The 23,476-nt window shown below is 45.2% G+C and overlaps 1 protein-coding gene across 4 annotated transcripts in view; it reads right to left on the bottom strand.

The window, feature by feature from the left end:
- SUDS3 (SDS3 homolog, SIN3A corepressor complex component) overlaps nt 1-23,476 on the bottom strand; it is a 201,229-nt gene that overhangs the window by 164,658 nt on the left and 13,095 nt on the right. For 2 of the 4 annotated variants that reach the window (XM_063964312.1, XM_063964315.1), the window contains exons 3-4: nt 14,547-14,602; nt 7,877-7,900 (exon numbers count right to left, since the gene is read on the bottom strand). In XM_063964312.1, coding sequence (XP_063820382.1) covers nt 7,877-7,900; nt 14,547-14,602 — 80 coding nt within the window. The remainder of the gene's footprint in view (nt 1-7,876; nt 7,901-14,546; nt 14,603-23,476) is intronic. The other 2 variants (XM_063964313.1, XM_063964316.1) reach the window with 1 other exon arrangement.

Raw genomic sequence — 23,476 nt, forward strand, 5'->3', positions numbered from 1 at the left:
ATTCGCAGGTGCATCTGCAGATGCGACCCTGACCATTTGTCCAACAGATCCCTTTGGAATATTCTTGCATGGAATCTGCCGAATGGAATTGCTTCGTAAGAAGCCACCATTTTTCCCAGGACTCTTGTGCATTGATGTACTGACACTTTTCCTGGTTTTAGGAGGTTCCTGACCAGATCGGATAACTCCTTGGCTTTTTCCTCTGGAAGGAAAACCTTTTTCTGAACCGTGTCCAGAATCATTCCTAGGAACAGCAGACGAGTTGTCGGGATTAAATGGGATTTTGGAATATTCAGAATCCACCCGTGTTGTCTTAGCACCTCTTGAGATAGTGCTAAAGCTGTCTCCAGCTGTTCTCTGGACCTTGCCCTTATTAGGAGATCGTCCAAGTATGGGATAACTAATACGCCTTTTCTTCGAAGAAGAATCATCATCTCGGCCATTACCTTGGTAAAGACCCGAGGCGCCGTGGACAATCCGAACGGCAGCGTCTGAAACTGATAGTGACAGTTTTGAACAATGAACCTGAGGTACCCCTGGTGTGCGGGGTAAATCGGAACGTGTAGATACGCATCCTTGATGTCCAAGGATACCATAAAGTCCCCTTCTTCCAGGTTCGCTATCACTGCTCTGAGTGACTCCATCTTGAACTTGAACTTTTTTATGTAGAGGTTCAAGGACTTCAGATTTAGAATAGGCCTTACCGAGCCATCCGGCTTCGGTACCACAAATAGAGTGGAATAATACCCCTTTCCTTGTTGTAATAGGGGTACTTTGACTATCACCTGCTGAGCGTACAGCTTGTGAATGGCTTCCAACACCCTCTCCCTTTCGGAAGAGACGGTTGGTAAGGCAGACTTCAGGAAACGATGAGGAGGATCCGTCTCTAATTCCAACCTGTACCCCTGAGATATTATCTGCAGGATCCAGGGGTCTACCTGCGAGTGAGCCCACTGCGCGCTGTAATTTTTGAGACGGCCCCCCACTGTCCCCGAGTCCGCTTGAGAGGCCCCAGCGTCATGCTGAGGTTTTTGCAGGAGCCGGGGAGGGCTTCTGTTCCTGGGAAGGAGCTGCCTGTTGGTGTCTCTTCCCTCTTCCTCTGCCTCGTGGCAGGTACGACAAGCCCTTTGCTCTCTTATTTTTGTAGGAGCGAAAAGGCTGCGGTTGAAAGGTCGGTGCCTTTCTCTGTTGGGGAGTGACTTGAGGTAAAAAAGTGGATTTCCCGGCAGTAGCCGTGGCCACCAAGTCTGATAGACCAACTCCAAATAACTCCTCCCCTTTATACGGCAAAACCTCCATGTGACGTTTTGAATCCGCATCGCCTGTCCACTGTCGTGTCCATAAGGCTCTTCTGGCTGAAATGGACATAGCACTCACCCGAGATGCCAGTGTGCAAATATCCCTCTGTGCATCACGCATATAGATAAATGCATCCTTTATTTGTTCTAACGACAGTAAAACATTGTCCCTATCTAGGGTATCAATATTTTCAATCAGGGATTCTGACCAAACTACTCCAGCACTGCACATCCAGGCAGTTGCTATAGCTGGTCGTAGTATAACACCTGCATGTGTGTATATATTCTTTTGAATAACTTCCATCTTTCTATCTGATGGATCCTTAAGTGCGGCCGTCTCAGGAGAGGGTAACGCCACTTGTTTGGATAAGCGTGTGAGCGCCTTGTCCACCTTAGGGGGTGTTTCCCAGCGCGCCCTAACCTCTGGCGGGAAAGGGTATAATGCCAATAACTTTTTTGAAATTATCAACTTTTTATCAGGAGCAACCCACGCTTCATCACACACGTCATTTAATTCTTCTGATTCAGGAAAAACTGTTTGTAGTTTTTTCACACCATACATAATACCCTGTTTTACGGTATCTGTAGTATCAGCTAAATGTAACGTCTCCTTCATTGCCAAAATCATATAACGTGTGGCCCTACTGGAAAATACGTTTGAATTTCTACCGTCGTCACTGGAATCAGTGCCCGTGTCTGGGTCTGTGTCGACCGACTGAGGCAAAGGGCGTTTTACAGCCCCTGACGGTGTTTGAGGCGCCTGGACAGGCATTAATTGATTGTCCGGCCGCCTCATGTCCTCAACTGACTGTTTAAGGGAAGATAAACCATCACGTAATTCCACAAATAAAGGCATCCATTCTGGTGTCGACCCCCTGGGGGGTGACATCTGCATATTTGGCAATTGCTCCGCCTCCACACCAATATCGTCCTCATACATGTCGACACCACGTACCGACACACACCGCAAACTCACAGGGAATGCTCTAATGAAGACAGGACCCACTAGCCCTTTTGGGGAGACAGAGGGAGAGTCTGCCAGCACACACCACAAAGCGCTATATATACAAGGGATATCCTTATATTAAGTGCTCCCTTATAGCTGCTTTAATATATATATATATAGCCATTAATGTGCCCCCCCTCTCTGTTTTACCCTGTTTCTGTAGTGCAGTGCAGGGGAGAGACCTGGGAGCCGTTCTGACCAGCGGAGCTGTGACAGAAAATGGCGCCGTGTGCTGAGGAGATAGGCCCCGCCCCTTTTTCGGCGGGTTCTTCTCCCGCTATTTTTCCAGTCAGGCAGGGGTTAAATATCTCCATATAGCCCCTATGGGCTATATGTGAGGTATTTTTAGCCTTGTATAAGGTTTATATTTGCCTCTCAGAGCGCCCCCCCCCAGCGCTCTGCACCCTCAGTGACTGCCCAGTGAAGTGTGCTGAGAGGAAAATGGCGCACAGCTGCAGTGCTGTGCGCTACCTTATGAAGACTGAGGAGTCTTCAGCCGCCGGTTTCCGGACCTCTTCACGCTTCAGCATCTGCAAGGGGGTCGGCGGCGCGGCTCCGGGACCGGACTCCACGGCTGGGCCTGTGTTCGATCCCTCTGGAGCTAATGGTGTCCAGTAGCCAAGCAGCAAATCCACTCTGCATGCAGGTGAGTTTACTACTTTCCCCCTAAGTCCCACGTTGCAGTGATCCTGTTGCCAGCAGGACTCACTGTAAAGAAAAAAACCTAAACTAAACTTTCTCTAAGCAGCTCTTTAGGAGAGCCACCTAGATTGCACCCTTCTCGTTCGGGCACAAAATCTAACTGGAGTCTGGAGGAGGGTCATAGGGGGAGGAGCCAGTGCACACCACCTGACCTAGTAAAGCTTTACTTTTTTGTGCCCTGTCTCCTGCGGAGCCGCTATTCCCCATGGTCCTTTCAGGAACCCCAGCATCCACTTAGGACGATAGAGAATATATATATATATATATATATATATATATATAGTGTCAATGTGCGGACCGGCACTCATCCTGATAGGCTCAGTCGCTCTAGTGCCTCCAGAAAACTTGGAATGTAAATCGAGCAAAAAAGACTGCGGCACTCAGAGACTTAATGCAAAAATCTTAGTGTATTAAAAATAACACCTGATATCCAACGTTTCGGGGTTGGCACACCCCTTTGTCAAGGAGAAACAGCAATGAAGTGAATGAGAGAAAACTTACCTAAAAACCCGGAAGAAGCCCGCCAAGTGAAAAGCGCCGCCCTGGGATCCGTTCCCTGAGCCCTGGTTCGGCGCACACCATACGCGTCATTGATGACAAGAGGTCGGGTTGTCAGGGAAACCAAGACGCCCGGCACTCCTGTCAGCTAGCGTGGAGTAAACAAAACAGTGTAATAGCTAAAGTACCCGTGCTTGGAAACCCAGAGATCAAAAGAGTGGTCATGCAGTGGAAACATATACTGAGAGACCCTGCACGCCAGGCATGGACCTGATGGTAATTGTATTAAAGGCAACAGCATGTAACCAGTGAAAAAGTGTGCGGGAACAGTGTCACTGTATAACGGACCCGTTGATAAGGCATTAGTGCTCTTTGAAGGACGGGTATAGTCCAACGGTAGTGATATGCACTGAACTAGAGTCAAAAAAAGTGCCTGCCAAGTCACAATAGCACACGGCAGATGTGAGTGCCAGCGAGAGCTGGCTAAAACATGTTGGTAAAAATGATAATGGTAAAAGTGAAAATAAAAATCCACCACATGAACTAAGTGGCTGGAAACTTAAGTGAAAAAACATACCGGCATGGGGGGTGACATAAAAATGAATAGAACAAAAATAAATAACGAATATCGGTGTGGTGACATGTGATCCGTGCTGGATGCTGATTATGAATACTGGTGCCTCACTGCACTGGCGGCAGGGAATCCCTTGCAGGAAATGTCAGATGGAAGACTCATGCAAAGTATAAGAAGATAGAATGGTCATAAACTGTGACATTTAAAGAGATATGACACATCCCTTCTGGGGAAAGTCAATGGGTGCCATGATAGCGGGGGAGGGTCTGGTCTAGAAATGGAGCACGTTCACAGAAAAACATTCCACGGCATAATCTCATTGAGGCCGTGGGGGTTAATAGTGTTCAATCAGTAGATCCATCTTGCTTCTAGCTTCAACAGGAGTCCGTCCCTGTCACCCCCTCTACGGTTCTTGGGGACATGGTCAATCACCATCTGTCGTAGATCACTCACCGAATGTCCTTTTTCCAGAAAGTGTTTTGCCACTGGTTGGTCAGAGCCCTTCCCACTGGTCGCTTGCTTGATGGCCGACCGGTGGAGGGCCATCCTTTCTCTTAGAGACCTGATCGATTTGCCCACATAAAGTAAATTGCAGGGGCAACTAATAATATACACTATGTGTGTCGACGTGCACGTCAACACATGGTTGATCTTATACGTGCGGTCTGAGTGAGGGTGTTTGAAGGACGTACCGGTAATCATATGTGAACATGTAGTGCACTTGGGGCACTTATAGCAACCCGGTGGCCGTTTGAGGAAACTAATGGATTCTTTGGTCTCTGGGTGGAAGTCCGTTATGTCGGCGTGGACCACTTGGTCCTTAATGCTCTTTCCCCGGGTGAAGCACATAAGAGGGCGTTTATGGGCTAAGCCCTGAAAGTTCTTATCGGTGGAGACCACCGGCCACAAGGCTCTCACTGCCCTGGGCAAGATCGTGCTGACTTTGTTGTGTCGGCTCACAAATGGGATCAATGCCTCTTCTGTTCTAGTGCGGGTAGACAACAACTCCCTCCTTGGCATCAACAAGACCTCTTTCTTCTGTTGTACTAACTGATCCAGGTTGTATCCTCTAGCGACAAACTTCTGGATCATATCATCCAGTGTTGCTTCTACGGTTGATCGGTCGCTGATGATCCTGCTGGCTCTGATAATCTGGGACCGTGGCAGCCCTCTTTTAAGGGGTTTAGGGTGATGGCTGTTGGACCTCAGGAACGTGTTTTTATCGGTCGGTTTGGTGAATAATCCCATGGTGATACCACTGTCCTTTAAAGTAACTCTGACATCCAGATAATTGACAGAACTGTCTTTAGATTGAAATGTGTACTTGATGGGCGAGTCTCTGGAGTTGATGTCATTCATGGTATCCGGGAATTCACGTTCCGTTCCTGTCCAAATCAAAAAAAGAGGTCGTCTATGAACCTAGTATACATGAGGAGATCTTTTTCAACGTTCCAGAAATAGCTGCCAACATTCTCATGTATACGAGGTTCATAGACGACCTCTTTTGATTTGGACAGCAAGGGATTCCCTGCCGCCAGTGCAGTGAGGCACCAGTATTCATAATCAGCATCCAGCACGGATCACATGTCACCACACCGATATTCGTTATTTATTTTTGTTCTATTCATTTTTATGTCACCCCCCATGCCGGTATGTTTTTTCACTTAAGTTTCCAGCCACTTAGTTCATGTGGTGGATTTTTATTTTCACTTTTACCATTATCATTTTTACCAACATGTTTTAGCCAGCTCTCGCTGGCACTCACATCTGCCGTGTGCTATTGTGACTTGGCAGGCACTTTTTTTGACTCTAGTTCAGTGCATATCACTACCGTTGGACTATACCCGTCCTTCAAAGAGCACTAATGCCTTATCAACGGGTCCGTTATACAGTGACACTGTTCCCGCACACTTTTTCACTGGTTACATGCTGTTGCCTTTAATACAATTACCATCAGGTCCATGCCTGGCGTGCAGGGTCTCTCAGTATATGTTTCCACTGCATGACCACTCTTTTGATCTCTGGGTTTCCAAGCACGGGTACTTTAGCTATTACACTGTTTTGTTTACTCCACGCTAGCTGACAGGAGTGCCGGGCGTCTTGGTTTCCCTGACAACCCGACCTCTTGTCATCAATGACGCGTATGGTGTGCGCCGAACCAGGGCTCAGGGAACGGATCCCAGGGCGGCGCTTTTCACTTGGCGGGCTTCTTCCGGGTTTTTAGGTAAGTTTTCTCTCATTCACTTCATTGCTGTTTCTCCTTGACAAAGGGGTGTGCCAACCCCGAAACGTTGGATATCAGGTGTTATTTTTAATACACTAAGATTTTTGCATTAAGTCTCTGAGTGCCGCAGTCTTTTTTGTTCGTTTTATATGATATATATATATATATATATATATATATATATATATATATATATATATATATATATATATATATATATATATATATATATATATATATATATATATATATATATATATAACACCATCCACAAATAACGGCACTGGAAGCTGATTTCAAATGTAGAAAGTGTATTACAGGGTAGACGTTTCAGGGCTCTCACCCCGTCCTCAGTGCCAAATACAAAAAACTGAGGACGGGGCGTGGGCCCCGAAACGTCTACCCTGTAATACACTTTCTACATTTGAAATCAGCTTCCAGTGCCGTTATTTGTGGATGGTTATGTGTTTTTGGATTCAGGCACGGAGCGCAGTTGTCTCATTGGATCAGAGTGCCAGCTGCATTGGAGAGTGTGTGTGTGTGTGTGTGTGTGTGTGTGTGTGTGTGTGTGTGTGTGTGTGAAGCGGCACTCGGAGACTGAAGAAATCAAAGTCTATTTCACACTAGGTAGTGTGAAGTACACTTTGATTTCTTCAGTCTCCGAGTGCCGCTTTCTTCAAGTATTTTATGCTAATTTCTGACAGAGGGCACCGGAGCACAATTGCACGGGAGTGCCAGTCCGACACGCAGATAGAGATATATATATATATATATATATAGAGAGAGAGAGAGATATAGATATAGATACAGGTTGAGTCTCCCTTATCCAAAATGCTTGGGACCAGAGGTATTTTGGATATCGGATTTTTCCGTATTTTGGAATAATAGCATACCATAATGAGATATCATGGTGATGGGACCTAAATCTAAGCACAGAATGCATTTATGTTACATATACACCTTATACACACAGCCTGAAGGTCATTTTAGCCAATACTTTTTATAACTTTGTACATTAAACAAAGTGTGTCTACAGTCACACAATTCATTTATGTTTCATATACACCTTATAAACACAGCCTGAAGGTCATTTAACACAATATTTTTAATAACTTTGTGTATTAAACAAAGTTTGTATACATTGAGTCATCAAAAAACAAAGGTTTCACTATCTCACTCTCACTTAAAAAAGTCTGTATTTCGGAATATTCCGTATTTCGGAATATTTGGATATGGGATACTCAACCTGTATATACAGAGATAGGGACAGGGACTGGATGCTTACCCCTCTGACTTCCCATTCGTGGACAGATAAGCCATGTTTTTATACTCTATCCTGTACGTTTGATACTTGCATTTACGGATGAATTTTATCCTGAAATTTTTATATGTGGACAGATAAGCCTGCTATACTTCATAATCTTGTACGGTGAATACCTACATTTATAACTGAACGAGCTGCTATATATGTCCTTATGCCCTTTTTTACTGTTTGTTTATATATGTAACCTGCATGTATGGCAGAAGTGTGTTTATTAAAGTGTTACTGTTTTTAACTAATATGGTTTTCTTACCAAAAATTGGAACCAGCACATTTCCTAAAAAAAAACAAAAAAAAAAAAAAAACACACTGGTTTTTAAAATCTGTGATTATTTTAAAACAGTACACACTGTCGATTTTATCTCTCTCTTACATGTCCGGCTTCTAAGAGTCATCTACCTGAAATTATCTGCAGATAAGTTGCTATATTTTGTCTTTTTTACCACCACACTTATACTCACGAAGAGTGATTCACTGACACTATTAGGCGCTTTTTTTACTTAATTTTTTAATATATAAATAAATAAATAAATAAATATATACACACATATATATATATATATATACATATACATACACACACACACACACACACACATATATATATATATACACACACATACACATACATACTGGATTTCCACCATGGTGGAAGGGGCACTCACAACAATAGGAAACAGTCAAAAAATTCACATCTCTTAGATTATCACATAGTTTAATTGTTGGATCATCCGTTACACCAACTCGCCCTTAATCGACGTTTCAACCCTATATCTGGGTCTTTTTCAAGATAGGCAGATTCGGTGAAGGTTCAGAAAATTCACAGAGGTAAATGTTACAACGTTCAATAGAGATCTAGAAAAGATATGAAACATTAAAAACACACTCAGTGCCTCCCAGGCCCCATTGTTGCAAAATAAATTAGGCCCAGTGGGTAAAAACAAGTATACTTTAGTGACCACCCAAGTGGAATCAAGAGACTAAAGGGCTTACATAAACCAATCTCTCTGGGAGATGTCCAAATAACACCTGTCAAATCAACAGGTGGGCGACCCATGTGCACCTAAAATCAATATATACAAAATATCAGAGGTATAGGAAGTTAAATGCAGTGACGTTAGACTATCAGAACCATACGGTTTACCGTTGGTTACTCGGGAACTCAGGACAGGAGGGGCAAGATAGATACTATCGGCCCCAGTTCAGACGCCGCTATACACCGGTTACCCATAACCCTGGATCATCTTATTCAACCTCTGACACAGATACAGGGGAAGTTCAGCAGGAGGGTACACATTTTTTAGGCGCAGGCAACTCTATGTCCGCAGCTCTGACAGAAGATCCAAGAGTCACCGGCCGCATACGAGGCGGGGTGGCCACCCGAAGAAGGGGGCTAAGGCGACGACGGTAGATTCCGTGTTTAATCTATCGGATTACCCATTAGGTGACTCTGAAATAGCACTCTTGTCGAAAGGTTTGACATTTGTTCCAACAACCAAGCATAGTAAATTCCAAAACACTGTTGAATTATACAGATTTAGTCGTAATCTTAGGTTGAAAGAATTGTTCGGTGATAGACCAGTAGACACTCGGGTATCGGTGTTTAAGCCTAAGTCACAGTTTGACCCAATTTCTTCAAACGCCAGCATTAAAACGTTCACACACATTGTCCAGAAGGACATCAATGAGTGTCAGTTTCCAAAAATGTATGACAACCTGTCCCCGGATGAGCGAGATGCTTTGAATAGATTACGAGATAATCCTAATATAGTTATCCGTCCAGCGGACAAGGGGGGAGCGGTGGTGGTCCAGAATTGGACCGACTACGATAGCGAAATTTTGTCACAACTCTCCGATTCTAATACCTATCTGAAATTAGACTACAACCCGGTAATAGGGATCAAATCTAAGGTTGGTGATTCGCTGAAAAGAAACCCGGTAATAGGGATCAAATCTAAGGTTGGTGATTCGCTGAAAAGAGGACTAGAGAGTGGATGGTTGGACCCAGAGCTATTTGCTTATCTCACGGTTGATTACCCCAAATGCCCTATTATCTATACCCTCCCCAAGGTGCATAAAACCCTAAATAAGTCACCGGGGAGGCCCATTATAGCGGCAGAGGGGTCAGTGCTCCAACCGTTAGCTATTTACATCGATAGTATACTCCAACCACTAGTACTAGAAGGTAAAAGTCATATCCGGGATTCTAATGACTTTCTTGAACTTATTCGAACTTTCACTCTGCTAGATGAGACACTGGTATTGGCCACAATGGATGTGTGCTCTCTATACACTATTATTCCGCATGATCAAGGTTTGGAGGCGGTAGGCATTGCCCTACTAAGGTCAGTTAATCTTAAACAGCCTATTGAGTATGTCTTAGAGTTGGTCAGGCTTGTTTTGAGTCTGAACCACTTTTCATATAAGGATTCATTCTTTATACAGAAATCAGGGACGGCCATGGGCTCAAACCTGGCCCCATCATATGCCAACTTATATATGACACAATATGAAGAAACATATATTTATCCGAAATATGGTAAATTTATACGTTTGTATAAACGATTCATTGATGATGTGTTTATATTATGGGCTGGCTCTGAACAAGCATTTGTCAATATGGTGGAGGATCTAAACCGGTTGGCGAATCCCGTTACATTTACATACACTGTTTCGACTGATGAGATTTGTTTCTTGGATATTAAGTTAGCATTCCGAGAGGGGAGATTGGTGACCACACTTTTTCGGAAGGCCACTGATCGAAATACCACACTATTGGCAAGTAGTCACCACCCCCCATCATTAAAAGATAACCTGCCAGTGTCACAATTTCTTAGAGTTATGCGTATTAACTCTGAGACAGGGGCAATGGAGGCACAGCTCGCAGAGATGACTGCTAGATTTATTGAACGTGGTTATAAGCGTAGGGTCCTTAAGGGATGTCTAAGGAAGGCTACTATGATATTTAGAGGTGAGGTTAGGGCTAAGCGAGCCAACACCAACAGAATGATATTCCCTACAACGTATAACGGTATGTCTGACTGCGTTCAGAGATCCATTAATAAGCATTGGCCAATTGTAGCATCTGATACCACATTGCCTTTTACTAACATGCCTAGACCAATGATGGCGTTCAGTAGGGGACCGAATTTGAAACAGCTTCTGATGCGCCCTACCTTGTTTCCTGGTGACACTTCTGATAAGACCCTCATTATGAAAAAGAAACCTGGTTGTTTCCCTTGTGGGGGATGTGTGACCTGTAGGTCTATGGTGGTGGGTCCGAATGCGATACATCCTCAAAATGGGAAGAAAATACGGATCACGTACCTTTGAAACTGATAAACCAGTGGCCCGACACTTCCTTGAGAATAGACTTGAGAATAGACATCAGATATCAAGTCTGAGGTGTAAATTGATAGACTGGGTGCCACCCAAACAGGGTGGGGGAGACAGGGTGCTCGCGCTTAAGCAGCGCAAGAGTTATTGGATCTACACCCTGGACACTGTCGCCCCCAAGGGTATGAATGAATATAACCCATTGAACTATTTTATTAAAAGTTAAATACATTTGGGATTGCATTTGGTGAGCATATTACCTCTCTTGCCATATCAAGAAGTTATATTTCGATACCCCAATGGGGGTTCTCATTACACCTTTGTTGATGTTTATAAAAAAAATGTTTAGAGTGGTTGAAGGTGTCCCTGTTGTTAGGGGATCTTCAACCAAGTGTTATGATCCAACCTGAAGACTTTTTGTCCATCAGGAAGGATTATGTGGTTCTGCCACTGGTCTCATCTTCATGAATATTTCAAATGTTATCTAGTGATCTTAAGTCTGCATGTAGATATGTTTGACCATACAAATAATTTGTACATTTATCTCTGTATTGTTTTGTGTCATATTGAATGTACTCTTCTGTACCACACCCCACAGTGAAACATGTATGGATTGAAATGTATTAATGACTTGGGGATGTTTTGTCCATTATGGGGTTAATGTTCTGACATCGGGTTTTTCATGTATATACGTGGGGGTGGAGAAATTTTTCTTGTTGAAAGACAATGTTTCTATGTGATGTAGTGTTATTTGATTATATGCAAGAATTGTTCTATGTTAAATTCAGGATGATATAATGATTACTATATGTTATTGAATTGTCAACTTATTTGAAGTATGAGACACAGTCGGCAGGATTGATGTAGGTTGCGCTCCACTTTTTGTCCTCAGGTCCTATTGTTGCATGATGTCTGTACTACTTAATAGGAGGTTTATTTTTTCTATAAACCATTTTTATTATTAATAAATTTTTATTACTAGTGCGAGCAATTTGAGCATACACCTAGTTAAGCCCAGTGGGTATATTGCCAAGTGAGCCCTGTAGAAGTGTGAATTTGCCCGTTTTTTTCCCCGTGAGTATAGTACATTGTAAACCTGAGTACTCCGCCGGCGTGATCCGATGCGTCTCACCTGTTTGTGGTGGAACGCAATACACGCTTCCGGCCTGTGGAACGCATGACGCGTCCCTGACCGGGTCAGCGGAGGCGCTTCCGGTCCGTGGAGCGCAGGGCGCATCCCAGACTGCGGCATCTGGGGGTCGAGTCCGTTGTACGGGAGGGCTGCAGGCTTCAGCGATAGATGACTTGGTTTGGAGGTAGGGGAGGCTAGTTATGGCCTTGTGTATTGAGTGTATAATATATACTGAGAACAGGAAGTGATGTTGTTTCTACTTCCGGGTGCCCGGGGTTATAACCCCCGGTGCTGGGACAGTGTTTGTAGAGCCATGTGCAGTGTGACAGCAGGATACCAGCCATGTGAGTACTTGCATTTTAGTATTTATGACTGTTTGTTTAAAGGTTACACCCCAGGTGGCTGATAGTAAATATGTACTGCTCTATACTCTAGGGATCTGTTTGACCTATTGGAAACAATTTAATGGACTATTTGGACATAGATATATACTGGAAAGACTACCTGGATCTAGTGAGTAATTAAAGGCTGTGAAATTTGTGTATTGTTTGTCTGGCATGTTGTATTTATATAATTAGTAGATTTACCTTCCGTTTGTTTATAGGGAGAGCTGATCACATTAAGAAGTAACAAGTTGATAATTGTGGAGGCACGGCCACTAGAGTATGTGATTACTTGTGTATTATTATAATTTTTTTTAGTTGAACTAAGTACTGTCCCTTTTCATATACCTCTGATATTTTGTATATATTGATTTTAGGTGCACATGGGTCGCCCACCTGTTGATTTGACAGGTGTTATTTGGACATCTCCCAGAGAGATTGGTTTATGTAAGCCCTTTAGTCTCTTGATTCCACTTGGGTGGTCACTGAAGTATACTTGTTTTTACCCACTGGGCCTAAGGTGTATCGGATGAGTGCACTATGAGTGTGCTTTGCAATAAAGAAGTATTTATTTTGCAACAATGGGGCCTGGGAGGCACTGAGTGTGTGTTTTAATGTTACATATCTTTTCTAGATCTCTAGTGAACGTTGTAACATTTACCTCTGTGAATTTTCTGAACCTTCACAGAATCTGCCTATCTTGAAAAAGACCCAGATATAGGGTCGAAACGTCGATTAAGGGCGAGTTGGTGTAACGGATGATCCAACAATTAAACTATGTGATAATCTAAGAGATGTGAATTTTTTGACTGTTTCCTATTGTTGTGAGTGCCCCTTCCAACATGGTGGAAATCCAGTATTGTATTTGTGGCTGACTTCATCAGTATCACTGGGTGCACCCAAATATGTGTTTATGTGTTTTGATGTGAGTGCGGATCTCCAATGATTGATAGATAGATAGATAGATAGATAGATAGATAGATAGATAGATAGATAGATAGATAGGACATACATACATACATACATAAACGTGTAGAAAGCAGCTCTCCCAACATATGATAAATCAGCTGGTGCCCTCTTAGAAACCACCGTGGGTCCAATGTACAGAATCGCATTATTGATCTGAGTGCCGCCTTCACGTATATATATATATATATATATATATATATATATATATATATATATATATATATATATATATATATATATATATATATTTACTGAGTATATATACTTACATAAAGCACACATTAATTTATACATACAAACACACATGCATACCTACACACATATATACATACATACACACACTCTTCATATATTATACAGTACATACAGTGCTGTATATTTTATACATACCAGGGGACAGAGGCAGGAGCTGGGGCTGGGACAGAGGCAGGAGCAGATGGAGGCAGTGTGTGTGAGGACAGAGGGAGCTGCTGTGGTTAAGCATGAACCGCCAGCAGCTCCCCCCTCTCCGTGATTCTCTGCTCTATGCTGCTGCAGCAGCCAGCAGCTACAGTAAGCGGTCGCGCCTTTTACGGAGACTGAGACACTGCTGTCTCCGTCTCAAAAATAACAAAACTATCATCAGAGGGGGTTTCCAGGTACTCGGAAACCCCCCCTGCGTGCGCCACTGCCTTCTAAGTCCCACAAAGCATGTAGTCTGTCTGCCAAGCAGAGCTACCTGAAAATAATAAAAACTAAATTAAATTTAAAGAAAAATCTCTGGAGCTTCAGAGAAGTGCACCCGGCTCCTTGGGCACATTTTTCTAAATGGAGTCTGATAGGAGGGGCATAGAGGGGAGGAGCCAGCACATACATACACACACAAAGTTTTAAAGTGCAGGCTCCAGTTGACCCGATCTATACCCATGGTACTAAAGTACAAGACCCCAGTATCCACTAGGATGTAAGAGAAATGTTATTTAAACTTACTGTGTTACACACATCAGAGTTGAAGACAAATTCCAGCACACACTGCCATCTCTTGAGGAACCCCAAGCAAAATGTAACACAATACTAGTCTGCCCCTTAGTCAAGCTGAACCTAGGGCAATACAGATGTCTTACCTTCTTGGAGTTGCTGCAGCTGCCTCTTGAGAGAGGCCAGTTTGTCTTGATACATCCTACAGAGTAAAAAAAAAAAACAATTAAAAAAAAATTTATATATATATATATATATATATATATATATATATATATATATATATATATATATATATATATATATATATAATTTACGTCATCATAAAGTAACAAGAACATAGTATTTTGTATGTACAATGTATGCATATAAGTATCCATGATTTTGACATGAGGATTTTATAACACTATAATGCTGGCTGCAGTTAAGATGAATATATTAATGTGCATGCATTTTACTGTGCTAAACAGTGGAATGTAACACTTCCATTTATGAATAATATTTATTGAGAGTGCGTTACACAGCACAGCAGCCCTCCTCCTAGCACAGCAGGTCTCCATGGCTTCAGCCTGCCTAAGCAATTGTAGTGATCTGTGACCCTTTCAGGAAGCCCAGCACAGTCCGTTCTGCCCAGGGACCTGGGAGCTAGCCTGGCTTTTGGTGGAAGAATGTAGCTTGAGATGGCATTAAAGTAGGCTGACCATACTATCCCTTTAAACTGGGACACTAATGAATTACACAGGTTCTGTGGTTGGCTGACCTAAAGTCTGTATGTCACATGGTTTTAATCAGCCCCAGAACCTGTGTAATTTATGAGTGTCCCAGTTTAAAGGGATATTATGGTCAGCCTACATTAAAGCAGCACTAAAACACTGAGGACAGCCGCTAGGGCCACCTCCAAACACAGAACGGGGGTTGATCCTCATTTGTATGACTGCCGCTAGAAACGATAGTCATGCCATGCAGTGTGGAGTAGACAGAGCGGGGGTTTTGTTTCTAAATTAAACTTTGCACTTATCACTGGCTGGCCAGGGTTTCTGCAAATCCAAATCGCCAGGTGTAAAATTCTAATCGCCATGGCGACCACAATTTGTTGAGCCCTGTTTTACAGGGTCTAAAAAACAAAAACAAAACAAGCAGTCAAACTCTTTGCACAATATGATATGCAACAAAATACCCAATAATTTGTTTTCATGTCCTCATTTATTTTGACTACCTTGTATGACCTCTTTTTACGTACAGTATACCCTGTAACTGCCACTGTATGGGGCTGTGGCATCTTAACAATAGCAATAAGTGTTTGTTTTGTGAAATGACAAAGTTTAGTAGAAAAAGCAGTTTAGGCAACAGAACAAAGGAATACATGCCATAACAAAACTGTACAGACCACTGTGAACTTCTACAATACATTCCCCTTAAAGACCCTGTAGGCATGATTTAACTTCACCTATGAATACAAATAACGGGTTTTATGGTAAGAACTTACCCTTGTTAAAACTCTTTCTGCGAGGTACACTGGGCTCCACAAGTCTGGACAATGGGGTGTAGAGTAGGATCTTGATCCGAGGCACCAACAGGCTCAAAGCTTTGCCTGTTCCCAGAATGCACGGCGCCGCCTCCTCTAGAACCCCGCCTCCCAGCACAGGAGCTCAGTTTAGTTAACCAGCCCAATGCAGTAGCAGGAAAAGAGACGACAACGGTTAAAAGCCACATACACCACACGCTCACGACAAGAGAAGTGTCAGCGGCTAATGCCATATCAACCCAAAGAAGCTAAGAGCGTCAGGGTGGGCGCCTTGTGGAGCCCAGTGTACCTCGCAAAAAGAGTTTTAACAAGGGTGAGTTCTTACCATAAAACTCGTTTTCTGCTGTGGGGTACACTCGGCTCCACAAGCCTGGACAATGGGGATGTCCTAAAGCAGTTCCTTATGGGAGGGGACGCACTGTAGCGGGCACAAGAACCCGGCGTCCAAAGGAAGCATCCTGGGAAGCGGCAGTATCAAAGGCATAGAACCTTATGAACGTGTTCCCGGAGGACCACGTAGCCGCCTTGCACAATTGATCAAGGGTCGCACCACGTTGGGCCGCTCAAGAAGGTCCAACAGACCGAGTAGAATGGGCCGTAATGTGAACAGGAGCTGACAGACCAGCCTTCACATAAGCATGCGCAATCACCATTTTAATCCACCTGGACAGGGTCTGCTTGTGAGCAGGTCAGCCACGTTTGTGAAATCCAAACAAAACAAAGAGAGAATCAGACTTTCGAATAGAAGCAGTTCTCTTCACATAGATACGGAGAGCCCGTACCACATCCAAAGAGCGCTCTTTGGGAGACAAATCAGGAGAGACAAAAGCTGAAACCACAGTCTCCTGACTAAGGTGGAACGAAGAAACCACCTTAGGTAAAAATCCGGGACGAGTCCTAAGAACCGCCCGGTCACGGTGAAAAATCAGATATGGGGAACTACAAGACAAGGCACCCAAATCCGACACTCTTCTAGCAGAGGCAACAGCCAGCAAGAACACCACCTTAAGGGAAAGCCACTTAAGGTCAGCTGAACCAAGAGGTTCAAATGGAGGCTCCTGCAACACCTCCAAAACCACCGACAAGTCCCAAGGAGCCACAGGCGGGACATAGGGAGGTTGGATACGCAACACACCCTGAGTGAAAGTATGAACATCAGGTAAAGTCGCAATTTTTCTCTGAAACCACATCGACAAGGCAGAAATATGAACCTTGAGGGAGGCCAGACGCAGGCCTAAATCTAGGCCCTGCTGTAGAAAAGCCAAAAGTTTGGCTGTACTAAACTTGGAAGCGTGCCTAATGGTTAGATGCGCACCAAACAAAGTAGGAATGCCAGACCCGATGGTAAATCAGAGCAGAGGCCGGTTTCCGGGCCCGCAACCTAGTTTTAATGACCTCCAGAAAAACCCTTGGTTCTTAAGACGGAAGCTTCAAGAGCCACGCCGTCAAAGACAGCCGGGCTAGGTCCTGGAAGACACAGGGGCCCTGAACGAGGAGGTCTGGGCGTTGTGGAAGTAGAAGTGGACGCTCTGACGATAAGCCTTGCAGGTCTGAGAACCAGTGCCGTCTGGGCCACGCCGGAGCTATGAGAAGCAGATTTCCTTTTTCTTGCTTGAACTTCCGAATTACCCTGGGCAGGAGTGACACCGGAAGGAACACGTACGGCAGCCGAAACCTCCACGGCACCGCCAGCGCATCCACGAATGCTGCTTGAGGATCCATTGTCCTTGCTCCGAAGACCAGAACCTTGTGATTGTGTCGAGACGCCATCAGATCCACATCTGGAAGACCCCACCTTTCCACGAGGAGTTGAAATACTTCTGGATGGGGGCCTCACTCGCCGGCATGCACGTCCTGACAACTGAGAAAGTCCGCTTCCCAATTCAGGACTCCCGGAATGAATATTGCCGGTAGATGGCGTTCTGCCCAACGTAGAATCCGTGAGGCTTCCTTCATTGCCAAACGGCTTCGAGTGCCGCCTTGATGATTTATGTAAGCCACTGTGGTGGCATTGTCCGACTGTAGTTGAACAGGACGGTTCTGAGTCAAATGCTGGGCTAGGTTCAACGCATTGAAGACCGCCCGCAATTCCAGAATGTTGATCGAGAGGAGAGATTCCTCCTTGGTCCACCGACCCTGCAAGGAGTGCTGCTCCAGCACCGCGCCCCAATCTCTTAGACTGGCATCTGTCGTCAACAAGACCCAGTTGGATATCCAGAAGGGACGGCCTCTGCACAATTGTCGGTCCTGGAGCCACCAGAGCAGCGACAGACGGACCTCCGGAGTCCGAGATCATTTGAGACCTGATCCGGTGAGGCAGGCCGTCCCACTTGGCTATAATCGGCTTCTGGAGGGGGCGAGAATGGAATTGAGCATACTCCACCATGTCGAATGCTGATACCATGAGGCCCAGCACCTGCATTGCCGAATGTATCGACACTTGCAGACGAGAAAGGAAGCAACGAATCCTGTCCTGAAGTTTCAGGACTTTCTCCTGAGACAAGAACAACCTCTGGTTGCGAGTGTCCAACAGCGCTCCCTGATGCACCATGCTCTGAGCAGGAACCAGGGAGGATTTCTTCCAGTTGACGAGCCATGGGCTTGTAGAAACCGGACCGTCATATCCAGATGACGCAGGAGAAGATCTGGGGAATTTGCCAGGATTAACAAGTCGTCCAGATACGGCAGTATCCTGACCCCTTGACGGCGGAGTACCACCGTCATCACCGCCATAACTTTGGTGAAGACTCGCGGAGCCGTTGTTAAACCAAAAGGTAACGCCCGAAACTGGTAATGGTAGTTGCCAATAGCGAACCTCAGGTGTTGTTGATGTGACACTGCTATAGGAATATGCAGGTAAGCATCCTGTATGTCCTGGGAGACCATGTAGTCCCCAGGTTCCAAGGCCAGAACTATAGAGTGAAGGGTTTCCATACGGAACTTGGAAACCTTCACAAACTTGTTCAGTGCCTTGAGGTTGAGAATGGGCCGGGAGGACCCATTCGGTTTCGGGACTAGAAACAACTGAGAATAGTACCCCCAGCCCCTCTGAGCAAGAGGCACCTGTACTACGACTCCTGTATCCAGGAGGGTCTGTACCACCAAATGCAGAGTGTTTGCCTTTGTCTGGTCCGAAGGGACGTATGTCTGGCAAAATCGATGAGGGGGTCGGTTTTTGAAGGCTATGGCGTAACCTCGAGTGACGACTTCCCGTACCCAGGCATCTGAAGTGGTCTTCAACCATTCCTGGGTATACCCTAGAAGCCGGCCCCCCACCCTGGGATCCCCCAGGGAGAGGCCCGCTCCATCATGCGGCAGGCTTATCGGTCTTGGCTGCTGGCTAACAGGCAGCACAGGCTCTTTTGGGCTTCGGCTTACCAGGTTTGGAAGTGCGGGCCTGCTGATGGTACGCCTGCCCTTTAGCTTTACCTGAAGGACGAAAGGTGCGAAAGGACGTGCCTTTGGCCTTCGACACAGAAGGAGCTGTATTAGGCAGACAGGCAGTTTTGGCAGTAGCCAAGTCAGCCACTATCTTATTTAAGTCCTCCCCAAACAGAATATCCCCCTTGAAAGGGAGTACCTCCAGGGTTTTTCTAGAGTCCAGATCCACAGACCAGGATCTCAGCCACAATATCCTGCGAGCCAGGACTGACGTAGTAGAGGCCTTGGCTGCTAGGATACCGGCATCAGAAGCCGCCTCTTTAGTATAGCGAGACGCTGTGACAATATATGACAAGCATTGTCTAGCATGGTCAGAGGAGATTTCAGCTTCTAACTCCAAGGCCTATGCTTCAATAGCCTCTGCCGCCCATGTAGCTGCAATAGTGGGCCTTTGTGCAGCACCCGTGAGGGTGTAAAATCGCTTTTAGACAACCCTCGACACGTTTATCCGTAGGCTCTTTTAGAGACGTGACGGTAGTGACAGGTAGAGCTGAGGAAACCACCATCCTAGCCACATGTGAGTCTACTGGAGGAGGCGTTTCCCAATTCTTAAGACAGCTCTGGCGCGAGGGGATAGCGAGCCAGCATCTTCTTTTGAGGCACAAACTTCGTACCCGGGCTTTGCCAGGGTTCCTGACGTATATCCACTAGGTGGTCAGAGTGAGGTAAAACTTGTTTAATCACCTTCTGACGCTTGAACCTATCTGGTTTCTTAGGAGGAACGGATGGCTCGGGATCATCCGTAATCTGCAGAATTAATTTAATAGCCTCCAAAAGATCAGGAACATCCACATGTGAACTACCCTCCCCATCAGCCGTATATGAGTCAGAACCTGTGGGGTCAGTGTATGTGCTGTCTTCATCAGACGAGGTGTCAGTGACAGCAGTGGATTGTGAGGAGACGAGCGCTCGCTTAGAGGACCTCTTGGACATAGGCGAGTGATGGTCAGACTTTTTAGTAGTCAGGGACTGGTTCAACTTCTTTAATTGAGCAGAAAAATCATCCGCCCACGGCAGGTTAGCTGCAGGGGCCACATACGGTTGTACCGGCATTGGGGGTCCCATAGGGGGTGTTAGTTTATGAACTAGCGTATGCAGAAGCGTGGAAAAAGCGGCCCATGGAGGGTCAGTATGTGCCTCCGTTGCCACAGTCCCACTGGGAGACAAGGAGCCCCCAGAACCAGAGCCCACAGCGGCTATATTCTCCCCATATGTGCCTGTGGCTTCAGCAACACCAGCAGTGTGTTCCGCCCCAGAACCGTTACCCTCAGAAGCAGACATGATATAACTTGCAGTATGAGGTAACACAGTACAATTCTTAGCAGCACTATATCCCTAAACCCAAACCCCTACGCAGTGTAATCAGCACCAGCAGAGATAAAGGAGAGATATGGTGACTAAATCACAGAGAAAAATACGTAATACAGTATATCTTTGTGAAAATCCTATATTAAATAACACCTGACGCACCAAGCCCCCTCAGGTTATATAATATAGGGATAGCAAGTTGAGTGAAAGACACGAGATGGACACCACTCAGCTATCAATGCACACACAAATAGTCACAGTTTGTACAATGCAGAGGTTATTACAGACAATAATACTGCACTGGACTAGCTTACACAGCTATATAGTCAATAGATATAACACTACACAGTAAGAAACTGGATGTATATCACAGGGTAATTGTACTATAAACCCCTGACTAAATGCACTCTTTCTTACTAACACTGACTAAAAAGGCAGGTAGAATACTTAAGTGTCATGTAAAGTCACAGCGCTGACAACCAGGCGGCTTTACATAGGAGGATTTGCCCAAGCAGTCCCAGGAACAGTGAGCTGAGGAGTAATGGCGCCGCAGACACTGACAGGGAGTGAGGAAAAGACAGAGATGCAGCTCCAGGGCGGGAACACTTGCTGGAAATGGTGCCCTGGGGCTGGGGGAGGGGCTTCAGATCTAAGCCTTATCCCCCCTGCTGGCAAAACCACCGGGTACTGTGGGCGGGGATCCGGTCTGAAGATCGACAGTGTCTAGGTCGACAATGTTTAGGTCGACCACTATATGTCGACAGTCACTAGGTCGACATGGATGGAAGTTCGACAGGGTTTCTAGGTCGACATGTGCTAGGTCGACAGGTCTAAAGGTCGACATGAGTTTTTCACATTTTTTTTGGGGGGGGGGGATTTTTTCATACTTAACGATCCATGAGGACTACGATTGGAACGGTAAAGTGTGCCGAGCGAAGCGGTAGCGGAGCGAAGGCACCATGCCCGAAGCATGGCGAGCAAAGTGAGCCATGCGAGGGGACGCGGTGCACTAATTTGGGATCCAGGTCACTTTATGAAGAAAACGACACCAAAAAAAAAAAAAATCCTCATGTCGACCTTTAGACCTGTCGACCTAGCACATGTCGACCTAGAAACCCTGTCGACCTTCCATCCATGTCGACCTAGTGACTGTCGACCTATAGTGGTCGACCTAAACATTGTCGACCTAGACACTGTCGATAAAACGAACCACACCCCTGTGGGCGATATTAAAAACGGTTTTAAGAGAAAACCTCACCTGCACCCATGCCCTGGTGATCTAGTGGGATCGCCTGTATCCACAGTGTCCACTGCCAGCGCGCAAGGCCTGGCCTCCCACTGACCGCGCCGGATCGCAATAATGACCGGGTCCCGCGAGCGGGACCCACTTACCACCTCCCGAAGCGCGGCCACGCGATCCTGGAGAGCCCCAGCCGTGTGTCGAACGTGAAGAAAACCGGAGCCTTCGCTGTAGGTACCCGGCAACCAGGGCTCGGGAGTGTACAGCACCGCTGGGAAGAGCTGGAGCTGCAGCAGTGAATGTCACAAGACATTTACCACCGCTGCTTGCCCTTGAAGTCTTCACTTTTAACCTCATAAAAAGCTTCTCTCAGGGCTACTTGCAGCAGCCCCTCTGTTAAGTGCCTGCTTACTGCAGCACCAACTGACAAACTGAGCTCCTGTGCTGGGAGGCGGGGTTATAGAGGAGGCGGCGCTGTGCATTCTGGGAACAGTCAAAGCTTTGAGCCTGTTGGTGCCTCGGATCAAGATCCTACTCTACACCCCATTGTCCAGACTTGTGGAGCCCAGATAATGTCTCTATGGGCTGTATTCAATTCAAGTCGGATTTCCCAACTTGTCGGATAAACAGGAGTTTAAGGTCATAGAAACATAGAATTTGACGGCAGATAAGAACCACTTGGCCCATCTAGTCTGCCCCTTTTACTTTTTATCCTTTAGGTAATCTCAACCCTTTTTGAACCTTAATTGAATAGATCGAACCCTGATTCGACCTATTCAATCAAACTCCCGCTTATTCGACAGGTCAGAAATTCCGACTTGTCGGAAAGCATGTGGATCGGCGGATTAGCCGTGGATCAACGGGTTTTGTCAGATTTGCGGCCATATCCGACAGGTTTTAGCCCCGTTTCCGACAATGTCAATCGGACTTTAAAAAAAGTCGGCTTGGCATTGTCGGGAACAACCAAATTCTATCGGATTTGGCAACTAATTGTATACTGAAATGTCGGATCCTTTCCGTTGGAAAGGATCCAACATCCATTGAATACACCTATGTGCAAAAAAAGTTATACGAGATTTACAGAGGTAATGACAAATCTCTGCTATGTCCCAGCAGGTTGCTTTGGAATATATTTGGGAGACATTAATAGAAAGGCTGAGAAATACATAGGTTGTAAAAAAGATTGAGGTACAAAAAGGTTTAAAGTAAATAAAATATAGTTCTGGAAATGATCAGCTTTCATAGGATCAATCTGCTACTGAGGAACTGTCCCCAGACTGCAAATTGCCTGAGTATGTTCAGTCACAGTGTAGTTGTATTTTCTTTTTTGCAGTTCTATAAAATGTATTATAACGTTATTCAACAAATATTGATACTAGGTTTCATTAAATCCCATTTAAAAATGTAGCGTTTGCTTTCTGAGAAAAAAAGTAATGTCAGGTTTTATTTTGTATCTTTTTTTTTTTTTTCTTAAATAATGCTACAGGCAGGGAATTGATTGGTTTACAGAAACAAGGCTGTGACTGCATTTGGGATAAAAGCAAACAGATATACACAGCGCT

Source organism: Pseudophryne corroboree, chromosome 1 (assembly GCF_028390025.1).
Source record: "Pseudophryne corroboree isolate aPseCor3 chromosome 1, aPseCor3.hap2, whole genome shotgun sequence".
NCBI classification, from domain to species: Eukaryota; Metazoa; Chordata; class Amphibia; order Anura; family Myobatrachidae; genus Pseudophryne; species Pseudophryne corroboree.